At 45.2% G+C, this 21,349-nt stretch overlaps 1 protein-coding gene across 2 annotated transcripts in view; it reads right to left on the bottom strand.

The window, feature by feature from the left end:
* Nucleotides 1-21,349, bottom strand: part of SYF2 (SYF2 pre-mRNA splicing factor) — a 157,459-nt gene that overhangs the window by 60,965 nt on the left and 75,145 nt on the right. For both annotated transcript variants that reach the window (XM_085630804.1, XM_085630803.1), the window contains exon 5: nt 17,827-17,917. In XM_085630804.1, the coding sequence (XP_085486930.1) occupies nt 17,827-17,917 (91 nt within the window). The remainder of the gene's footprint in view (nt 1-17,826; nt 17,918-21,349) is intronic.

Below are 21,349 nucleotides of genomic sequence, written 5' to 3'. Positions count from 1 at the left end.
GCCCCACCTGAGGGGCAGATTGGCCTGGCAGACAACCTCACCTGATCCCTTGGGCAAGATCACCTCCTATTTTTCTCAGCCCTATTTGAAGGCCTATCTGGCCAATTGACCATTTGGGTAGTAACATAGCGTGTTATAATGTTAATTGTTTTATTTTTTGTGAATTGCAATTGTAATGCTTTATATTTCCTTTTTTGTTCTGGGTGAAGCCTTTTGCTCTTAAGACTGTTCCAGGTTGCGGTTTCGCTACTGGTGGTTCTGCTGTTTGTGTAGTTGCATGTGTTTGGTAAGAGACGTTTTTTTGTACAATGTAAATGAGTTTCATTTCTCTGCATGAATTTGTTTTTTGCAAATGGTGTAATAATAGCAGTATGTTTGGCTTCTGGTTTTTGAGTGTCAAAAACTTTTTGCATTTGTGCTCGATGTGTATTTTGTTGTCTTGGGAGTAATTTGTTTTGTTTTTTTCTTCTAGTGGGATATCGTTGGTTTTTGCTATGTCTCTGCAGAGTAGGTGCTGGTGAATGTAGCAGTCTCTTTTAAGTAAATTGTATAGTTTTTGAGTATATAGATCTTTGTGATAAAGGCACACATTTTTTTACTTGTTTTGCACAGTGTTGGTTGTTGTTGACTTGTTTGTGCAGTCTCCTTTCTTAGTAAGGATAATGGCTAGCCGCAGGATTACTAACACACAAGTGAGGCACCATTTTTATCGGGAGACCTGGGGGAACGCTGAGTGGTGGGAAATTTGTGTGAGCCCGGTGATGCCACAACTTTCCCACACAAAAATGTGTGAAAAAAGTGATTTTTTTCAGCTAAAATTGAGGTTTGCAGGGGATTCTGGGTAAGGAAACGTTGGGAGATCCACACAAGCCATACCTCCCTGGAAGCCCCCGGGTGTTTCATTTTCAGAAATGTATGGGTTTGGTAGGTTTCCCCAGGTGCCGGCAGCGCTAGGGTTAAAAAACTACAGCTAGGCACTTTGCCAAAAAAGGGTCTTTTTTCACTGCAAAATTGAGGTGTGACCACGTTGCGTTTTGACCCGTTTCCTGTCGCGGGCACTAGGCCGACCCACACAAGTGAGGTACCATTTTTCTCGTAATACTTTGGGGAACGCGGGGTGGGTGGAAATTTGTGGATCCAAGCAGATTCCAGAATGTTCCACCACAGAAATGTGGGGAAAATGTGTTTTCTTTGACAATTATTTAGGTTTGCAAGGGATTCTGGGTAACAGACCCTGGTGGGAGGCAGTCAAGGCACCCCATCCTGGATTCCCCTGGGTGTCTAGTTTTCAAAAATGTATAGGTTTGCTAGGTTTCCCTAGGTGCCGGCAGAGCTAGGGTTAAAAAACTACAGCTAGGCACTTTGTCAAAAAAGGGTCATTTTTCACTGCGAAATTGAGGTGTGACCACGTTGCATTTTGCGCCGTTTCCTGTCGCGGGCACTAGGCCGACCAACAAAAGTGAGGTAAAACTTTTCTCGGATGGCTTTGGGGAACGCGGGGTGGGTGGAAAATTGTGGATCCACGCAGATTCCAGAACTTTCCACCACAGAAATGTGGGGAAAATGTGTTTTTTTGGACAATTTGTTAGGTTTGCAAGGGATTCTGGGTAACAGAACCTGGTGGGAGGCAGTCAAGTCACCACATCCTGGATTCCCCTGAGTGTCTAGTTTTCAAAAATGTATAGGTTTGCTAGGTTTCCCTAGGTGCCGGCCGAGCTAGTGTTCAAAAACTACAGCTAGACACTTCGCAAAAAAAGGGTAAATTTTCATTGTGAAAATGTGGTGTGTTCACGTTGGGTTTTGAGCCATTTCCTGTTGTGGGCACTATGCCTACCCACACAAGTGAAGTACCATTTTTATCGGGAGATTTAGGGTAATTCAGATTTGTAAAGCAACTGTTATTACCTATTGATTTTTGATGCATTTCTGCCTTCCAAATGAAAGACACTGTGTAAAAAAGAAGTCATTTTGAAAAATGACTGATAATTCTCATGCTAATAAGAGTTTTCCCAATTTAGAAAATGTGCAAATATGTACTGTTTCTAAACTCTATAATTTGTTCCCATTTCAGAAATACATAGGTGTCTTTCATACCGATTTTTCTATGTATACATTTTCCCACAAAAATTGCTATATACCCGGAACATAATAAAAAACCATTGCAAATTGCTGCTCAGTTTTTGACTCTGGGTTCGTCGGGTTCTTGGTGAACCTACAAGTCCTATATATCCCCACAACCAGGAAGGTCCAGCGGATGTAACGGTATATTGCTTTTAAAGAGCTGTCATAATTAGAAGAAGTTACAGGTGAAAACGTTGACACCAAAGGCTATTTTCTTTCAACTAATTTTCAATTGTTCCCATATTTAACTGTTAGTTTCTATAAAGAAACCTTGATGGATCAACACAAATGACCCCTTGCTGAATTCAGAATTTTGTCTACATTCCTAAAATGTATAGCTTTCCAGGATCCATTATTGCTTTCACACCCATTTCTACCATTAACTGGAAGGAGGTTGAAAGCACAAAAAAATAGCAAAAATAGGCTATGTCCCAGAAAAATGCCAAAACTGTAATAAATGTTGGTTTTCTGACAACAGTGTCATTCCCTAAAAGCTGGGAAGATGGTGATTTCAACCCCACAAACCCTTTTTTGATACCATTTGCAGAGAAAAACCCAGACGCTTTCATTTTTAGCCCGTTTTTTCCCCATTTCTCCCCCAAACAACAACATTTTGCTGTATTTTGGCTAATTTCTGGGACCCCTCCAGGGGAATCCACAAACCCTGGGTACCTTTAGAATCGCCATGATGTTGGAATAAAAGGACGCAAATGGGGGGGGGGAGGGGGGGGGAGAAAGTCTAGCAGCAACGGGGTTAAAAAAAGCTATCCCTCTATACCTAATGGATGCCTGAAGAAGGAAGCACCCGTCCACTCGGGACTATACCTTTTTTGCCCACTCTCATCGTTCCTACTTACGTATTGAGTACGTCTTTCTCAGCCAATCTCTTGAACATGCCATTATGGAGATCGACTTTCACCCTATTTCTCTATCTGATCATGCCACAGTGGTACTAACATTAGAAACGGCTTCTCCTCCACCTAAGCTCCGTCCCTGGTTTTTCTCGAGCTCTCTAATTAGGGACAGTCTCCTACAAGATGCGCTACGGAAAGTGATTTGAGACTACTTCCAATTAAATGACCCGAACTACACTAATCCCTTTACTACCTGGGATGCTTTCAAGGCAACAATTCGGGGTACGTGCATCTCTTTGATGTCCATATTAACGAAGCAGAACACCAAAGATAGACTCACTCTTGAAAACGAGCCTCAGACAGCAAAGAAAGAGCACAAAGAAACTCACACTACAAAAGATAAACACAATTTATACTAACATAGCAGAATATTCACCGCACGCCTCAAACACAAGACATATGATAAGGGAATAAAGCAGGCATACATTTGGTTCAACATTTTAGGATAAAACGTGAGAAAGATTATATCTCACATCTTAATGTCAAATCAGGAAAAAAAGCCCAGACTGAAGTAGATAAAGCAAAAGCATTCGGTGACTTTTACATAACCCTATATACATCTAAGCCACCAAGGGAAGAGATACAATTCGAGTATCTACGGGATGTGGAACTGCCACAAGACACTGCTTATCAAAATGAAATATTGAGTAGCTTCATCGATGAGGCGGTACGAACAGCGATTCACGCACTTAAATTACAGGAATTACCAGGGAAGGTATATTCGAGTGCAAGAATATTTTTTTCTTAGGGCATATACAAAGACTTACTTTAAGGAAATTGAGGCCTCGGTTACATCTGGGGTGACAGTATGGGAGGCTTACAAGACCGTCCAGCGAGACAGGGCCCAAAACCGAATTGCCTGGGAGAAAAAGAATAGGACTAAACAGTCAGAGGAACTAGAACAGAGCATAGTTGCCCTTGAAAAACGTATCATTAATACAGGCGATCCAGGGCTCACTCGATGACTAGACACCATACGCCTTGACTAGACACCATACACAAAGAACATAAACATTTGCCTATGGATAACGCCAAAAAACAGAGATTGGCGATGCTACACAGACTTTATGAGGTCAGAGACAAAGCAGGGAAACTATTGGCATGGCTCCATAAGAAAGAGGTACAGACCAGCTGAGTCTAGGAGGTATAAGACAATATGGGGAAACCCATGATACGGACATCTCGATCGCCTCAGAGTTCACAGACTACTACAAATGCTTCTACAAAGCACGCCCCCTGGAAAATAGCGCTGACTTTTCCAGATACCTGGAAGACATAGCAACCACGGTACTGAGTGGTGAGGGAATGGCTGAGCTAGAAGCAGACTTGACACTACAGAAATCCCGGGAGGTGGTAGCTAAGCTACCGACAGGCAAAACCCCCGGTCTTAATGGCATACCGGCTGAACTATATAAGAGATGCATAGACTTGCAAGGGCCTCACCTACTGCAGCTTTTTAAGGACTCACATCAGGAACAGATCTTACCCATAGATCTGTGGTCCGCCACAATTGTAGTACTACATAAGGAAGGTAAACCAGGAGGGCGCTGCGATTCCCATCGCGACACTAAACACAGAGGTGAAAATCCTGGCCATGATTCTTGCAACATGAGTTCTAAAATACATAACTACCCTGGTACATGACGATCAATCAGGGTTCATGCCCGTCCTGCCACTAGATTCAACATACATAGAACGCACAACTGGTTGATGAAAGTCAAAGACTGCGCATGCACCCCACTTATTTCTCTCTTTAGATGTGGATAAAGCATTTGACGCAGTACACTGGCCCTTCCTTGACCAATCGCTCATTAAGTTCGGCATTGGGCTTCAATTCCACAGTTGGGTTGCACTGTTCTAAAGAGGACCGGTGGCCATGTCCCGGGTGAAGGGAGTAACTTTGCAAACTTTCACCATTGGTCGAGGAACGAGGCAGGGATGCCCGCATTCTCCACTCCTCTTTGCACTTACCCTGGAGTCATTGGCATGTATCATCCGTTGCCATCCACAAATACGAGGTTTCTGAATAACCCCTACCGATGAATGGGAAGAAAAGATCTTCCTTCACGCAGATGACATACTCCTTTATATTACAGAACTGGAAATTACTGTCCCCACCCTGTTTAACACCATAGAGGAATATGGGAGGTATTCGGGGTATAGAATCAATTGGCATAAATCAACGATATACAGCTCTAATGGAATACCACTGAAGCTGCCTTTGCCAGCTGAACTGGGCATAGTTCCTGACGGATACCAATACCTGGGTATATTTATCACCACACATAGAGAAACATATAGGCAAAGAAACCGAGATAGAGTGAGAGCAATTTTTTAAAAGGATGCAGAGAGGAGGAGAGATCTCCTCCTCACTTTAATGTGATGTCAGCTCTCTTTAAAATGATTATGTTGCCACAATTATTATACGCCCTCCAAAACGAATATGCTACTTACCAGTATGCATCTGTTCTTGGCATGTAGGGCTGCTGACATTCATATCTGTGCATAGATCGCCGCCTAGTGTTGGGTCCGGATGATTGCACATTGTTGTCCTGGAAGAGTCTTCGAAGTATCACGAGATAGGTGGCTCCTCCCCTGGACTACAGTGCACATGGGCATCCTCTCCAATCTTAGATTGTTTTTCGCCATTGTGGCAGTGATGGAGTAGATACAGTAAGTGATGACCATGCTATACAGTAATTCTGAGTGCTGCAGCCACTACAGGCGCCGGGGAGGAGGGTGGGCGATATGAATGTCAGCAGCCCTACATGCCAAGAACAGATGCATACTGGTAAGTAGCATATTCGGTTCGAGGCATGTGGGCTGCTGAATTCATATCTGTGCATAGATTATATAGCAGTCCCTCCATTAGCGGCGGCTGCCCGTGCCAGCTGCAGCAGTCTGAAAAAGGGTCTTGAGAACAGCCTGTCCTACAGCTGCCTGCTGTTTTGAATGCACATCTACACAGTAGTGTTTAGTAAATGTATGAATAGTGGACCATGTGGCTGCTCTACATATTTCCTCTAAAGGAATGTTCCCTAGGAAAGCCATGGACGCCCCTAACTTTCGTGTTGAGTGGGCTCTGGGAGGAATCGTTAATGTGCGTTTAGCTTTTTCATAGCAAATTTGAATACATTTAACGATCCATCTGGCTATCCCTGCTTTGGAAATGGCGTTGCCTTTGTGTTGTGGAGAAAAGGCAACGAACAGTTGTTTTGTTTTCCTAAAATCCTGTGTCCTGTCTATATAGTACATGAGGGCCCTCTTTACATCTAGAGAATGGAGCATTCTCTCTGCGACATTTTCTGGATTTGGAAAGAAAACAGGCAGTTCAATAGTCTGATTCATGTGGAACTGCGAGATCACTTTAGGCATGAACGTGGGGTTGGTACGTAGTACAACCCTGTTTGCGTGAACCTGTATGAATGGCTCTTGAATGGTTACTGCCTGGAGTTCACCAACTCTTCTCAATGAAGAGATTGCCACTAAGAAAGCTACTTTCAAGGTGAGGAATTGAATCTCACATGAATGTAGAGGTTCAAAGGGTGGACCCATCAATCTGGTGAGGACCACATTTAGGTTCCACACTGGTGCCGGTGGGTGTGTTGGAGGAATCACTCGTTTGAGTCCCTCTAAGAAGGCTTTGATGGCAGGCACTCTGAATAAAGAGACGTGCTGCCTGTTTTGAAGATAGGCCGCTATTGCGGTTAGATGTATACGTATGGAGCTGTATGCCAGATTGCATCGGTATAAGTGTAGCAGGTAACAGATGATGTTCTGAATGGATGCGTCCAGCGGATTAATGTCATTGTTTTTACAGTAAATGACAAACCTTCTCCATTTAGCCGCCTAGCAAGCTCTGGTCGTGGGTCTCCTGGCCTCCTTGATGATATTCATACATTCTGGAGGCAGGTTCAGGTAGCCAAACTCTAAGACTTCAGGAGCCAGATCGCCAGGATCAGCTGTTGCGGATCTGGGTGCTGAATTTCGCCATGGTTCTGTGTTAAAAGTTTGGGTGTTAGCCGCAGTCTTTGAGGCGGCACCACGGAAAGTTCTAGGAACGTGGTGTACCATGGCTGGTGTGCCCACATTGGAGCAACCAGGATGAGTGTCATTGAGTGTTGCCGTAGTTTGCGTGCCACTAGCGGTATTAATGGCGCTGGGGGAAAAGCGTACGCAAATCTGCCTGACCAGTTCATCCATATCGCATTGCCCTGCGACTGTGGATGTGGAAACCTGGCGGCAAAGCTTTGGCATTTTGCGTTTTCCCTTGTGGCGAATAGGTCTATCTCTGGATGACCCCACTGCTGGAAGTACGGTTGGAGTACTGATGGATGTAGCTCCCACTCGTGCATTTGGTGGCTGTGTCTGCTGAGCAGATCCGCCATCTGGTTGTCCTTGCCCGGGAGGTGTTCCGCCATGAGGAACATGTTCCTCTGAATGGCCCACTTCCACATGCTCTGAGCCAGATGAGACAACTGTGGAGAGTGTGTTCCTCCCTGCTTCTGTATGTAGTACATGGCAGTCATGTTGTCCGTCCGGATCAACACGACTTTGTTGCACAAGTGTACTTTGAATGCCTTCATTGCCAGGAAGATAGCCATCAGTTCCAGAAGGTTGATGTGCATCTTCTGTTGCTGTGTCGTCCATAGTCCCTGCACTGTGTAATTGAGTACATGAGCTCCCCATCCCAGGAGAGACGCGTCCGCCGTCAGTATTATTTGTGGAACAGGCTCTTGGAACGGTCGGCCCTTGCAAAGGTTGTGTGGATTCCACCAATGCAGAGAGTTGTATGCCCGACCGCTCACCAACACTAGGTCTTTCAACTGTCCTTGAGTCTGATTCCATGGACGTGCCAAGCACTCCTGAAGCGGGCGCATATGTAGTCTCGCGGGCGGGACTATGAAAATGCAGGAGGCCATCATGCCTATCAACTGCATGAGCACTCGCGCTGGAAGGGAGTGTTGAGGTCTGAACTTTTTTATCAGCAGTTGCATGCTGTTGATTCTCGCTAAATTTGGCTGAGCTTTGGCAGCCAGAGTGTCTATGGTCGCGCCCAGGTACTGCCGTACGTGGGCGGGTTGAAGATGTGACTTTGGATAATTTAGTGAGAATCCCAGACTGTGAAGAAGGTGAATGGTGTGGGATATGTGGCTGGCACACTGCTGGGCTGACTTTGCCTGAACAAGCCAGTCGTCCAGGTAAGGGAAGACGTGAATGTGCTGTCTCCGTAGGTGTGCAGCCACTGTTGCTAGGCACTTGGTAAATACTCTGGGCGCCGTTGTTACTCCGAAAGGGAGTACTTTGAACTGATAATGCTGATCCTGAAGAGTGAACCTGAGATATTGTTTGTGTGATGGGTGTATGGGTATGTGGAAATACGCATCCTTCAAATCTAGTGTTGCTAGGAAGTCTCCCTGACTGAGTAACGGCAGAACCTGCTGAAGGGTGAGCATATGAAAATGCTCTGACAAAATGTATTGGTTGAGAGGTCTGAGGTCCAGTATAGGTCGGAGAGACCAGTCCTTTTTTGGGATTAAGAAGTACAGAGAGTACACCCCTGACCCTCGCTGTTCCACAGGCACAAGCTCTATGGCTCCTTTCTGCAGCATACTTAGTACTTCTTGCTGCAAAAATGTCAAGTGCTCTGCGGACATAGGACGGTGTCTTGGTGGTATGTTGGGTGGATTGGATGTTAATTCCAGACAATAACCATACTGGACTATTTCTCTGACCCACCTGTCTGTGGTGATGGATCTCCAGACTGGCAGGAACCGTTGGAGTCTCCCCCCGACCGGTGTTATGTGGGCGGGGGGCAGTGACAAGACGTCACTGTTTGGTATTGGCGGAGGACCTGGTGTTGTTGTGTCCTCTTCCTCTACCTTTGGTGCTGGATCCACGATATCCACCCCTATTGTTCTTATTATAGGTACTCTGGGTACCTCCTTTACTGTACTGCTGCTGGGACCCCTGACCTCTAGCTGCTCCTCTATTCCCGGGGCGACGAAAGGAGCCGCTCCGAAACTGCTGCGACTGTAAAGCCCCCATAGATTTCGCAGTTTCAGTGTCCTTTTTAATCTCATCCAGTGTAGCGTCAACCTCGGGGCCAAATAAAAAGTCTGGGTTGACTGGTTGATTCAAGATATTATTTTGAATCTCAGGTTTGAAACCTGATATTCTCAGCCATGCGTGCCTCCTCAACATCACACTAGTGTTGATTGCCCTCGCTGCAGTGTCAGCTGCATCTAGTGCGCATTTGATGGACGCATTTGTAATGAGTTGCCCCTCTCTGATGAGGAGCTCCGCTCCATCTTTGTATTCATCTGGTAGGTGTTCTAGCAGTGTTTCTAGGGTATCGTAGTGTGACCTGTTGTATCGTGCCAGGAGTGCCTGAGTGTTGGCAATGCGCCAGATGTTTGCTGCTTGTGCTGCTATCCTTTTGCCTGATGTTTCTAGCACTTTGGACTCCTTGTCTGGAGGAGGAGCATCACCTGTAGTTTGCGAGTTAGCTCTCTTGCGAGCATTAGAAACTACCATGGAGTCCAACGGCAATTGACCCTTAATGTACATTGGGTCTCCTGGGGCTGGTTTGTATTTCTTCTCTATTCTCGGGTTCAACACCCGTGCCCTGGTTGTCTCCTTAAAGATGTCCTTAGCATGTTTAATAACCCCTTTTAACATTGGTAGAGTCTGGACCGTTCTTTCTGATGTGAAGAACGTGTCCACCAAGAAATCCTCTTCCACAGAGTCAGAATGAAGTTCCACTCCGTGATTGGCAGCTGCCCTTTCAATGAGGGCGTTAAAAGCAGCAGTATCTTCAGTGGGAGATGGTTTAATATTATAAAGAGGAGTGTCAGGAGCATTTTGTGGGTCTCCTGGGTCATTAGGGTCTCCCCATACTTCATCTTGGTCTTGCTGTTGTGCATCAGGGTCAGTATCCACAGGATAAGTGGTATCATCCTCAATATAGCCCACTCCTGCATCCGCCTCCGAGGGTGTGGGAGAAAAGGATGGTGGTTCCTGATCGTAGGTGTGGTAAGGTTCTACAAGCACTGGTGTCGAACCTGACGCCATTTTCCTTTTTAGTGGAATCTTGTAGGAGTCCAAAGCCTTCTCTGGAACAATTCTCCGCTTGCGGAACAACAGCCTACCAGTGTCGGCGTCGATAAACTGGTCCTGTGAGTCTTCGACATCGGTTCTTTCTGTGGACACCGTTCTTGGTTGTTCGATACTCTTCCGAAGTTCGAACATCTTCGGTGCCCCTGGTGGTGGCAATCCAAACTTGATCGGTGCCGGCGCCGAGTGAGCCTTGGCGACCTTGTGCGGTTCGGGACCCGTTTTCGGTTCGAGAGTGGCCCGTTCCCTGATGGGCTTCAGGGACTCCGACACCTGTTGCAACGTGAATGCAGACGATGGTTTGGAACCGACAGGCTCTTTGGAGACAGGCCTCGACGCGGTCTCCGGTTTCTTTCCAGCCTTCGGGTTTTCGACCCGAAGTTTGGAATAGACGCCCCGTTGATCCGATATTTTGGCAGTCTCAGCACTCTTCGGTGTTGATGTAGTCGGATCGACCACCTTGAGCTTGGTCGTTGGTGCCCCAACCTTCGGTGCTAGAGGCCGTTGCTTCTTCTCGGGACCGAGGGCCTTCTTGTGTTTGTCGGTGCCGAAGTCCTTTTTTGGTTTCTCGGTACCGAAGTCCTTCTTTCTTTGGTCGGCTCCGACGTCCTTCGTTTGTGTCGACGGAGTGAAGTGCTTCGATGCCTTCGATCCGACCTGAACCAGTTGCACTTTCCGTTTCGATTTGACCGGTGCAGGTTTTGGTTTCGATTTCACCGAATCGACTCCAGTCTTTTTTGATATTTCTGGCTCTTTTGAAATGTTCTTAGCCGGGCCTTCTGGCGGGGCTGTAGAACGATCCGACCGATCTTGGGTAAGGCCCGCAGGCGATCCCTCGACCAGAGCCTTATCAAGACTATCTCCTTCGGCCTCCGCATCGACGGATTGGCCTAGCTCCTCGCCTGAGCTATCTTCCTCGGCCCCAAGGGCCTCATCGTCGTCTCCTACTTCGTCGACGACGTCTTCGTCCTCGAATATCACATCATCGTCGTCATATTGGGATTCATGCTCCGAAGCATGGCTCGAGTCTATCTCTTCGACGCTCTCGACTTCTTCATCCTCGGTGCTGAATATGTTAACCGGGTTAGGCACCGATTGTTGGGCCTCCAATCTCGCCGCCTGTCGATTCCGAAGTGTCTTCTTTGACCGGAACCGGGCGCAGGCCATACACCTGGACTCATGATCCGGAGATAAACATTTGTTACACACCGGATGGACATCGATGTGTGGATATTTCGCATGACATAGAGGACATCTCTTGAAGGGAGTCCTCAATTCCATCCTCGAACGTCGATCGATGTGTGGATCGAAACTCGGTCCGAGAAGGGTGAATAAGTCAGAGAACAAGTATAATAAGTTATCGGTACCGAGCGCAAACAATACCGACGATACCTAAAGGCTTTTGGCCTGAAATAAAGTTTTCCTAACTTGAGCTAAGATAAGCACATCCGAACCCAATGGCGGAAAAAAACAATCTAAGGATGGAGAGGATGCCCATGTGCACTGTAGTCCAGGGGAGGAGCCACCTATCTCGTGATACTTCGAAGACTCTTCCAGGACAACAATGTGCAATCATCCGGACCCAACACTAGGCGGCGATCTATGCACAGATATGAATTCAGCAGCCCACATGCCTCGAACCACGCATCATCCACTCCCAAGGGCTGTGTTTACGGGACTGGAGGGAGAAATTCGGTCACTGCTATGGCAGGGAAGACACCCACAAATAACCTTAAAAACATTGCAACACAACCTATACAACGTCAGCGTAGCATTGCCAGACAGAGGCATATTACTGGTCCACACACCTCACCCCCATCAATGAATGGATCCACAAATCATGGGATTACCCCACATATAGGTTAGAGAGGGAGGTGATAGGGCCCAAAAACTACTACACTATCTCTATGGCAGCAAGGGGCAATGCACACTACTGCCAGCAACAAGGGTCACCCTGGAGGCATGGGACAGAGCCACAAAGGGTGTGGGCTGGATCAAACAGATCACAAGAAATACGCCATTGTGGGTGAAAGGATGGTTCAAGGAACTGGGAAAGCTAAAAGGTTTCAGAATGTGGGATCAGCTTGGCATCTCCCTGCTTGGAGATGTGATTGACAAAGGAGATCTTAAAACCTGGACGACATTAAGCGCGGAATAAGGCATACACAAATACCAATTCTTCAAGTACACGCAACTATGCCATGCATGGCGCTCAGAGGGAATAGCATGCTCCGAACTCCCCGAATATGCCCCTCGGGAAGAAAGACTACTACAAGAGGAGATGCGGGAAAAGGCAATCGCCTCCATATATAAAAAAATAAATAATATGCCGGATGGCCTTGGGAAATTGCGTGAGAGATGGGGAGGGAGATGTAGGAGGTTTTGGCACCCCCGATGAAGTATTGAAGCGCTTTTTTGGCGAGTAGCACAGTGCTATGGAACCCATAGAGGATTAATGGCAAATTAGAATAGTGAAAGATGAAAGTAATTTGAGCAGTGGATATGTTAGTCAGTGAGCTGGAGTGCGAAAGACAGTGGAGGGATAGAAGAGGAAACAAGCATTTGCAATTCAATAGGTCTCACATTTACGCGAGTTTGAGCTTTTGGCATTGTAAATGGCAATGCTTTTTTTAGGTTTTTGTTTTGAAAACATAAAAGGAATTGTCATTTATTTTTTTTACTTTAATAAGCGCGGTGCCGTCTTCACGGACACCACGCTATGCAATGCAATAGGTGTTGCTTTTGGTATTGTAAATAACAATGCCTTTTAATTTTTTGAAAGACATTGCCATTTACAATGTCAATAGCTTAAAATAATGTCAATGAGAGACCTATTGCATTGTAAATGCTTTTTTTTTGGGACTGAGGCCTAGCAGGGTCTTGGCCCACGGCCCTTTCTGACCTTTCTTCAGGAACTGTACCAGCGCGTGCGTTTTCTGCTGGCACTGCCCACTAAAAGATGCAGGACCTGTTTGCAATGCTAAATAAAATGGTCAATTAACCTTTCCTGCTGTTTACCCGGCTGTCTGGCAAGTATTACATTTTCACACCTGTCCGGCACAATGACACTAAAAATAAGACTTTTTGTTATTGGTTTTGCTGGCTACTGCACAAAAAAAGCTCATTTTATATTCATCTTGCAGCCCCACTAACAATACGTTTTTTGTCGTGTATGCACCTAACACGCCAAAACAAAAACCTTATAGATGCTTTTTGCAGTTTATCCACCTGTTGATTTCACGGAGAAGTTTAAGATGGAGGTGAAAATCGCCCGCCTTGTAACACACGTTTAATCGTGTGGTCAGTTTTTAAAAATCTCGCTAAAACATTTCTGCACATGTAACAGAGACAGCATGAACGTTCTGCGGTAGTAACGTGCACCTTAACTTCACCAATGCCTTTAACAAAGAGCGCCACAGCTGTACCACTGCTTTAACACCCCCTGTGCAAATACGATGACAATTGGTTTTATTCGACTTTTAAAACAAAACTCCCTTCTTAGAATAAAACGAAAACGTGGCAGTCTGACATATAGTGGATGAAAGCCAGGGGGAAACCGTGAAAGACCTCATGCACATACACAGGCAGGGAGAGGAGAGGTGGTCCAGCAGCTTTCCAGGAACCAGGAGGGAGAGAGTTAGGGAAGAGTCAGACAGCTTCAAAGAAATGTTTGACAGGAGGGATCGAGAGCCCGCGGGCCAGGATTGTTTGGGAACCATTGGGGCCTTATCACCTGTACTCAATACGAGAGATAACACAACACGAGAAAGGGGAAAAGTGGGATTAGCTTCTCCGTGTTTCTTCCCAGGGTGGGGGGTGATGGTATTACAACGATACAAACAAGCGCCCCCTCCCATCCCTCAACAGTTCTTCCCCCTACCTGCATGCCCACGATACCGAAGATGCTACAGCAAACAAATGATGGACGGAATGCTGACAATGCAAACATTCTCCCCCAGTCAAAAGATCTGGGTTAAATCCATCGTGATACTAAAGGGGCAGAGTGGTTTCTCCTACATTGGGGTCCTCCTGCTTGAGACCCCAGGTGCCTGGCACGGTGCAGCTTTAAAGGCAGGGCAAATCACCGCAGTGCGCTAACCCCGGAGAAGGATAAGGTGGCCTGAGGGGCACAGTGACACTTTAAAGTAGGGTGACACTGTGCCGGGGTTAGACGAGTGCCCACCTTGCAGATCATGACAGGACATACACCAGAGCAACTCCTCTAGGCGCCAGCACCAATCAATCAATCCACGGGCAACAAACACCACACACACAGTATTGGAGGGTTCTGAACCCTCCTCCCGCTCTGCCTTCTGCGGGGTGCAGCAGGTCCCGGGTTGGATCCCAGAGATACCACTGCACTGCTGTCTGTTCTCGCATGCATGCACTGGAGGGAAGCAGGGGGTGCGCGTGCTTGTGTCCCAGACCTGCCTGTCTCACGGCTTGCAGTTAATACTGCCTCACGCGGAGCACACAGACAGCCCGCATGGGTGCGAGCCCAGCTACCTCCCTTCTCCCCCAGGAGCAGACCACCCACATGCCATTGGCCAGCACCGAGAGGGCTGGGACGGCTGGGCGGGACCTGTGCCTCCCTCCAGCCAGCTAGTTCGCCGTGGAGAGTAACAACGCATGTGTAACGCCCTGAACGTCTCAGGATCGTTTAACAGACACGACAATGAGGACGCAACCACTTGTGAAGGGTTAGTTCTTTTAATGAAGGCAAATAAAATACAAAGAACGAACAAAAGTTATAGTCACTGGAATCCTCCAGGCTAAGTACGTTACCAGCCCACAGCACGGATGGTCCTAACCGTCCTCTGCATATACGCCGATCCCGGCGTATGCCAACAGAGGGCAGAAATGAAATGGCCGACAATGCCAATCGGTAGGCTGTGAGGGGCACGAAGAGTGTTGGGGAGAATCGAGGAGTCAGGGAAACACCCAGCCGGGGTCTCTACCTGAAGGGAGCAGCCGCTCAACCTCTTCCTCAGACTGCACCGGGACGCGGAGTCACCTCCTGGTGATGCGTCACCGATACCCCAATCACAAGCAAGAAGACTGAACCGAGAGCAGCCGCTCGATCGATCCTGTGGACTTCCGAGCCTGTAACGCGGCAAACACCTCCTGGTGTGCGTTACAGCTGGCAGTCCCTGTGTCTCTGGTCGGGCTGGGAGTTACGACTCCAACCAGCAAAAGCGCCACTGCGCTTGGACTCAGCCGAGTCAAAAAGCGAAGCTCAATGGTTGACCGGTAGAGCTTCCGGGTCCTTCACAGGTGACGATGGGGCAAGACACGGCCCAGGGAGTAACGACTCGACCTACCTCCGTTCTTGCCTTACTGGAGCACCACTCCGGAACACTGCTCTTCACGAAGCAGGTACGTCGGTGTAAACACAATATCCGACAGCCTTGTACCTCCCGGTTCCTCCCTTTATAGGGCGTGTTTTCCTTGAGTTATGTAACAGCTCTCCTGTTTACATAAGGGCGTGTTTCCCTTGAGTTATGTAACAGCTCTCCTGTTTACATAAGGGCGTGTTTCCCTTGAGTTATGTAACAGCTCTCCTGTTTACATAAGGGCGTGTTTCCCTTGAGTTATGTAACAGCTCTCCTGTTTACATAAGGGCGTGTTTCCCTTGTATGACAGGAATTCTTGACAGCATGCAAACGAAGCGAGTGGCCATGCTTTGGCTGTAGCGGGTCCACATGCACGGTATGTTGCGATGGAAAAAAATCCACTCGCTAATTCATTCGTCCTTTTCAGGCAACACGTCTACTCCATGTGAGGTGTAATGTACTGTTTCTATGCACGAGCGGCCATGCATTGTAAAGTAAGCCTATCACGGTGCACTTCGTGTTACGAAAAGCTTTAGTTCATTCATACCTTCATCCATTGATTCATTTGCATCCATGCAGCTCTTCGAAGAGCAATTTACAAAAGCGATCGGACCGTAACGTGGTCATTCTTGTAACTGATAACGCCATATGATTTGAGGCGCTATATAAAATCCTTCATTAAATCATGTGCCTTTGTCTTGTAATTAACTACATATAGGTGTACTGCAGCTAACCGAATGCAAACCAACTAAGCACTCACTGTTACTATTCCTACTGCATAGTAATCAGCGTCACACCAAAAGTGTTATTTTTTTTTATTTATTCACTCAAAAACTGTAGCAGGTCAGCGCTATCTAGATTGTAACAAAAACAAGAAACGCCCGCCATTTTTCATTAAGGGAAGCATTCCGGGAGTGTTGTGTGCGGCCCGCCATGTAAAACGGAAAGCGCATGGCCCGCTGAAGAAATAATGAAAGTGAAAGTGTGCAAGGTACCGCGCAGAAGAATAAACAAACTTGCCTGGTCTGTTCTTTAATTGATATTGTTCCAGTCGCTAACCAATGAGAGAGCCAACAGGCGCATGCTCCAGGCGTGAAGGCAGCATGGTTGCAGGAAGCCCGGAGCGTGCAGTACACATGACGCCTCCTAAAGATAAGAAATCAATTTGCGACACACGGAAAGCATATGAGCCAGTCTATGTGTGCCGGACAAAAAAGCGAAAGGGAGGCAACCCAGAAAGCTTATTTCCAATGGCAGGCCACCGTTTACCATAAACGGTGACGAAGACCAATGGGAATAAGGGGCAGGGCTTCAAGCCCTTCTCTCAAACTCCTCATTTACAATAAATCTCGCCGAGCGAGCTACGCATGTGCGCAGCAACGCTAGGCGAGACCTAAAAAGGTTTGCATTTATATGCCACTTGCTACCCCGCATGAGGTGTTTAAGCGCTTTTTCGTTGAGAAGCATGCTACTCCGGAACCCAAAAATATTGTTTTAGATCTCTTTTGAAAGCAAAACAAATACCTGGTAAAGTCAACTAACCGTTTTTCATTACAGTCATGTAGTGAGCTGCGAACAATACCACTAACGCTAAATTCAACATCACGGATAACAATCCAAAACACAGCACAGTTACGTTCGCACTAAATAATTGTTAAAAGAAGATATGTCTTTGTTTAAAAATACATTTCACCTACAAATCCTGCTAAAGCCAACTAAGACTTCCATTCTTGGGAGCTCGGTAATTACACTGGGAAGCAGCCAACTCCTGTTACTTTCAGTGGAAGGAAAAGGCTCAAGTGCAGTGTGAAGTCTTACCACGAGTAAATCATTATTAATATTAAATCGAATATCCTTAGTGGAAATTCGTGGAGAATAGATGAGATGTCTTGAGATAATCTGCTTTGCACATTATCACAAAAGAATTCTGGTCAAATGATGAAGCCCAGATGTGATCGCACACCTCCGGGTTCCAACATCAACACTGTTCCACATCTAATTCCATAAATTAATTCTCATCTAGAACGATTAACAGTCTTGCAACTCCTGCTTTGTTTACCTTCACTTTTCCAAGACTACCACATGTCAGGTAGGACTGTAAAGCAATACCTCAGTGTGCGGAATACAAACCTACAGTTCCTGCACATCAGAGTTTCAATAGTAGGGTAGGGTAGGTATGCGGCAAATCAGATTACCAGAGCTGTGCAACACCAGTACACAGGCTATCAAAGCAAAGCTTGCTCAGTATCCACTCTTCAGTGCTATCCTGCCCCACGTGGTACTACAGCTGTTTTTTTAATTTTGGCTGGAAATTAAGCATGAAAAATGAACGTCTCACTTACTGCTTCTCTCGTAATTGTAGGTATTCTTCCATATCAGGTTTAATCTGCTTGGTCAGCCTGTTGTATTGACGCAACTGTGCAGCTGCAAAATCTGCAAATATAAAAGGAGTGAATCAATATTTAAAGAAATTAAACATCTGCTAACATGATTTAAAAGAAGAGCTCTACTTCACCTGAGGGCAGTCCACCTACATTGTGTGTAGGTGAAGATAACCTTAATTGAAAAACAACATCTACTGCCAATTTAGAAACATTTAATTTATGATCAACCGGAGGTCATTCTGGAAGTTTATTAAATGGAATTACTGTGATATGCAGTTTTTGTACAAACCCTACCCAAATTAAGGGGTGGGTTAGTATATAGCTGGGTTGTGGACATTAATGGGGGAAGACAAAGTTTGCGCTAAATATTTTTTGAACCTAGGCAATAAACCTACAGTGCTTATTAGCTCAGCTGTGAAATTCCAGATAGACCCAAGATGCTATGGGCTGAAGGGTATTATAACAGTGCTGAAATTACCTTTTTCTATTAAGAAGTCTCAGACGCTGAATGACAGCAGATGGTATGCAATCATTCCATTTTAGTCAATAGCTGGAAGTCTTTCCCATGCCGTAAAAAAAAATACAAAGAGAAACTATTGGAATTCTATGATGTGCTATGTATCTAAACTCCTGGCCTTGCTTACGTGCCCACTAATTCAAAGTTTCTACCAAACAGCATAAATGAAATGAATCTAGGAGCACAAATTGTGTCAACAGCACCCACAAATTTCAATCGCCGATATATGGCCTTTAATAGGTACAAATGATACTTATGATGGGATAAAACTGTTACTGGCAGGCTATAATTTTATTCTGTATTTTTGGGAGTCAGGTGTAGGAACAATTATGTTCTCAGGAGGGTCAGAGAAATGTACATTTCAATGTTGTGAACACGAAGTCACACCTTTGAAAAAATTAATGCACATGCAATGTATTTTGCATCCTAACTATTTGTAAATTTACACCAAAGCATGCAGTATTTGCCTTACTTCTGGTCCTCCACTCCTTTGTGTAACACAAACTTCAATAATGCACTGTTACTCTGAGGAGGGCAAGTGCTACATTAAGGTACTTGAACCCTCAAATCTAAGAACCTGACATGCAAGCATGGAAGTGTAAAAACAACTCAAAACAGTTGACAAAATTCTACATCCAAAAGTCTTATGCTCTTATTAAAGTCGGGAATAGCTACTACCGATTCATTCATGCCGATTGCCCTTTGCAAAAACCTTTGGAGATCATATCAAAACTTCACACCCACCACCTAGCTCTGTGGATATGGATCCTGCTCAAAAATATCTGAACCCTTAGACAACCAAGTCAAAAAGAAAAGCCTAGACCATAAAGCCTAGTTCTTCGGTAAAACAGGTAAAGTAGACAAGAAGCAACACTACCTATCCTCCATCACCAGTCCCTCAGTCTGCACATCTTCACTCCTCTTAGCTGTCTCATTCAGACTCTGTGACACTCCTTGTGTCCTTCTACAAACATGGATCACAGGCCAACTCGTGCCACTTTTAGAACTTCTCATCGCACCAAAATACTCCTTTATAAAAAAATAAACCACATACATCAAGTAATTACTCAAGAAACCATATTTAAGGCCTGATTACGGTGCCGGTCAGACTTTTGTCTGACTGGCACCGTGGCGAAAGCAGGACCGTCTGACTAGCTGACGCGGTCCTGCTACCCGTATTAGGATGCGACAGCCTTCAAGGCAGTCGCAATCTGTATAATTTGTTTTGTGGCGTGTGCTGTAAGGTAAAGTGTAATTTCTGATTCCCTTATGCAATCTCTTTGTTGACACTGTTCTTCCAAATAGCAGCTTCAATGCATCATGCGTTTGAATATTTTAAACCTAATTTTCACTTCTACCTGTCCACCTGCCCATCTAATAGATTTAGTGAAGAGGTAAGGTAAGAAGATTTCTTTTCAGGACAAGTAGATTTCTGTACTTTTTTTGTACATTAGACGAGTAGATTTTTTAAAAAATTACACACCCCTGTCTAGGAATGCAAGGTTAGAAAAGAGTTTACGCGTGTACAAAAACAGAGTAATTTTGCAGTGTAATTTAAATGTTGAGGAAGAGTTAGTAAATGGTGCATTGGGTAAAGTGATTGATTTAATTAATTTTCCAAATAGGGATGAATTTGAATACTTAACCATAAAATTTGATCAGATTGATGGCGTTATGGAGACTGGCAGATGTATGGTAAATCTTTTGCTTGTAAAAGACTTATTTGTCAGGCGACAGCAGTTCCCACTTTCATATTTACATTTATGTTTGAGTAGTCAGGAGTAGAGGTGGGCAAACCAGCAAATTAACATGGCGAGCCGAGCCAAAGGTCTTGCTTGTCTCTTAAAGCTTGTGTACAAGCCAAGCTCTGAAAAGTCTTTCCATGTAAATCATACAACAAAGTACATCACGTCAAGTATGATGGTCTCTTTAAAAAAGTGTATCTCTTTAACATATGAAGGCTTTGATATTAATATGCCATATTTTAGCACCGTACCGAGAAGTACTTATTATTAAAAGTGATAGTTTTTAAACATGAACATAGAACCATTCCTCCCTGCCCCGATACTGGTGACAGTGCCATTAGCCAACTATAAGGCAAGACAGTTGTCACATGAACCCTGTATATGGCCCAAATTCTTATAGACAGATCAACATTATAGTCAGTTAAATTAAAAACAACAGGTTTTTGTGCAACTGGAATTATGAAATCACGTGCTTTCATATGTGAAAGTGAAGAAAAAATGAGGATCAATGAAATGAAATATTTGCTGAAGATCACACAATTTGGTTAAGTGGGGAAGCTGTGATTTATGTAGCTTTTATGGTTTCATTTATTACAAGTCAGCAACTAATTGGGCATCTATTTGGGACTCCTATTTTACCTCAAACCCTATTCTTTGTTTTTACTTCTGTGCAAGAGGGTAGAGGGAGAGTGGCAGGCCGGAGCCTAATAAAAATTGGTCCGCTTATTAGGAGCTCGAGGTTACAGCACGACCTCGAGCTGAGCCAGAGCCAAGCTTTATGCCCGAGCGTGGCTCACGTGGTCTCCACTCAGGAGTTTATGTGGAATCATTCTAAACATCTCAAAACCGATTCACAAAACCTCAACTAGCTGCAATATAGTTGTGCAAATCACAGGCCTTTACAAAATCAAAATCCAATTCCTGATCCTTAGACTCAATAGTGAGTAATTTACTCAAACAGTAAGTCTGCCAGCTTGGTGGAAAGTGTATTTAAACAACTGTGCTCTTTGGGTGCGTTAGTGTGCAGTTCAAAGTGGGCCTTTTCTGTAAACGAGAGTGAAAACTGTCAAATTTGCATTTGTGTCAGTATTCAGAATTTTTTTTCCAGGTAGTTTTCCACTTATAAAATCATATTTGGTTTATTCATGTTAAGAATATGATATTTATTTTCAGGGTGTAATTTGAGAATGGCAAGACTTAAAATTTACGAGAATGTAGA

This window comes from Triturus cristatus, chromosome 10, assembly GCF_964204655.1.
Source record: "Triturus cristatus chromosome 10, aTriCri1.1, whole genome shotgun sequence".
NCBI lineage: Eukaryota > Metazoa > Chordata > Amphibia > Caudata > Salamandridae > Triturus > Triturus cristatus.
This window is presented reverse-complemented; position numbering and strand designations above follow the sequence as displayed.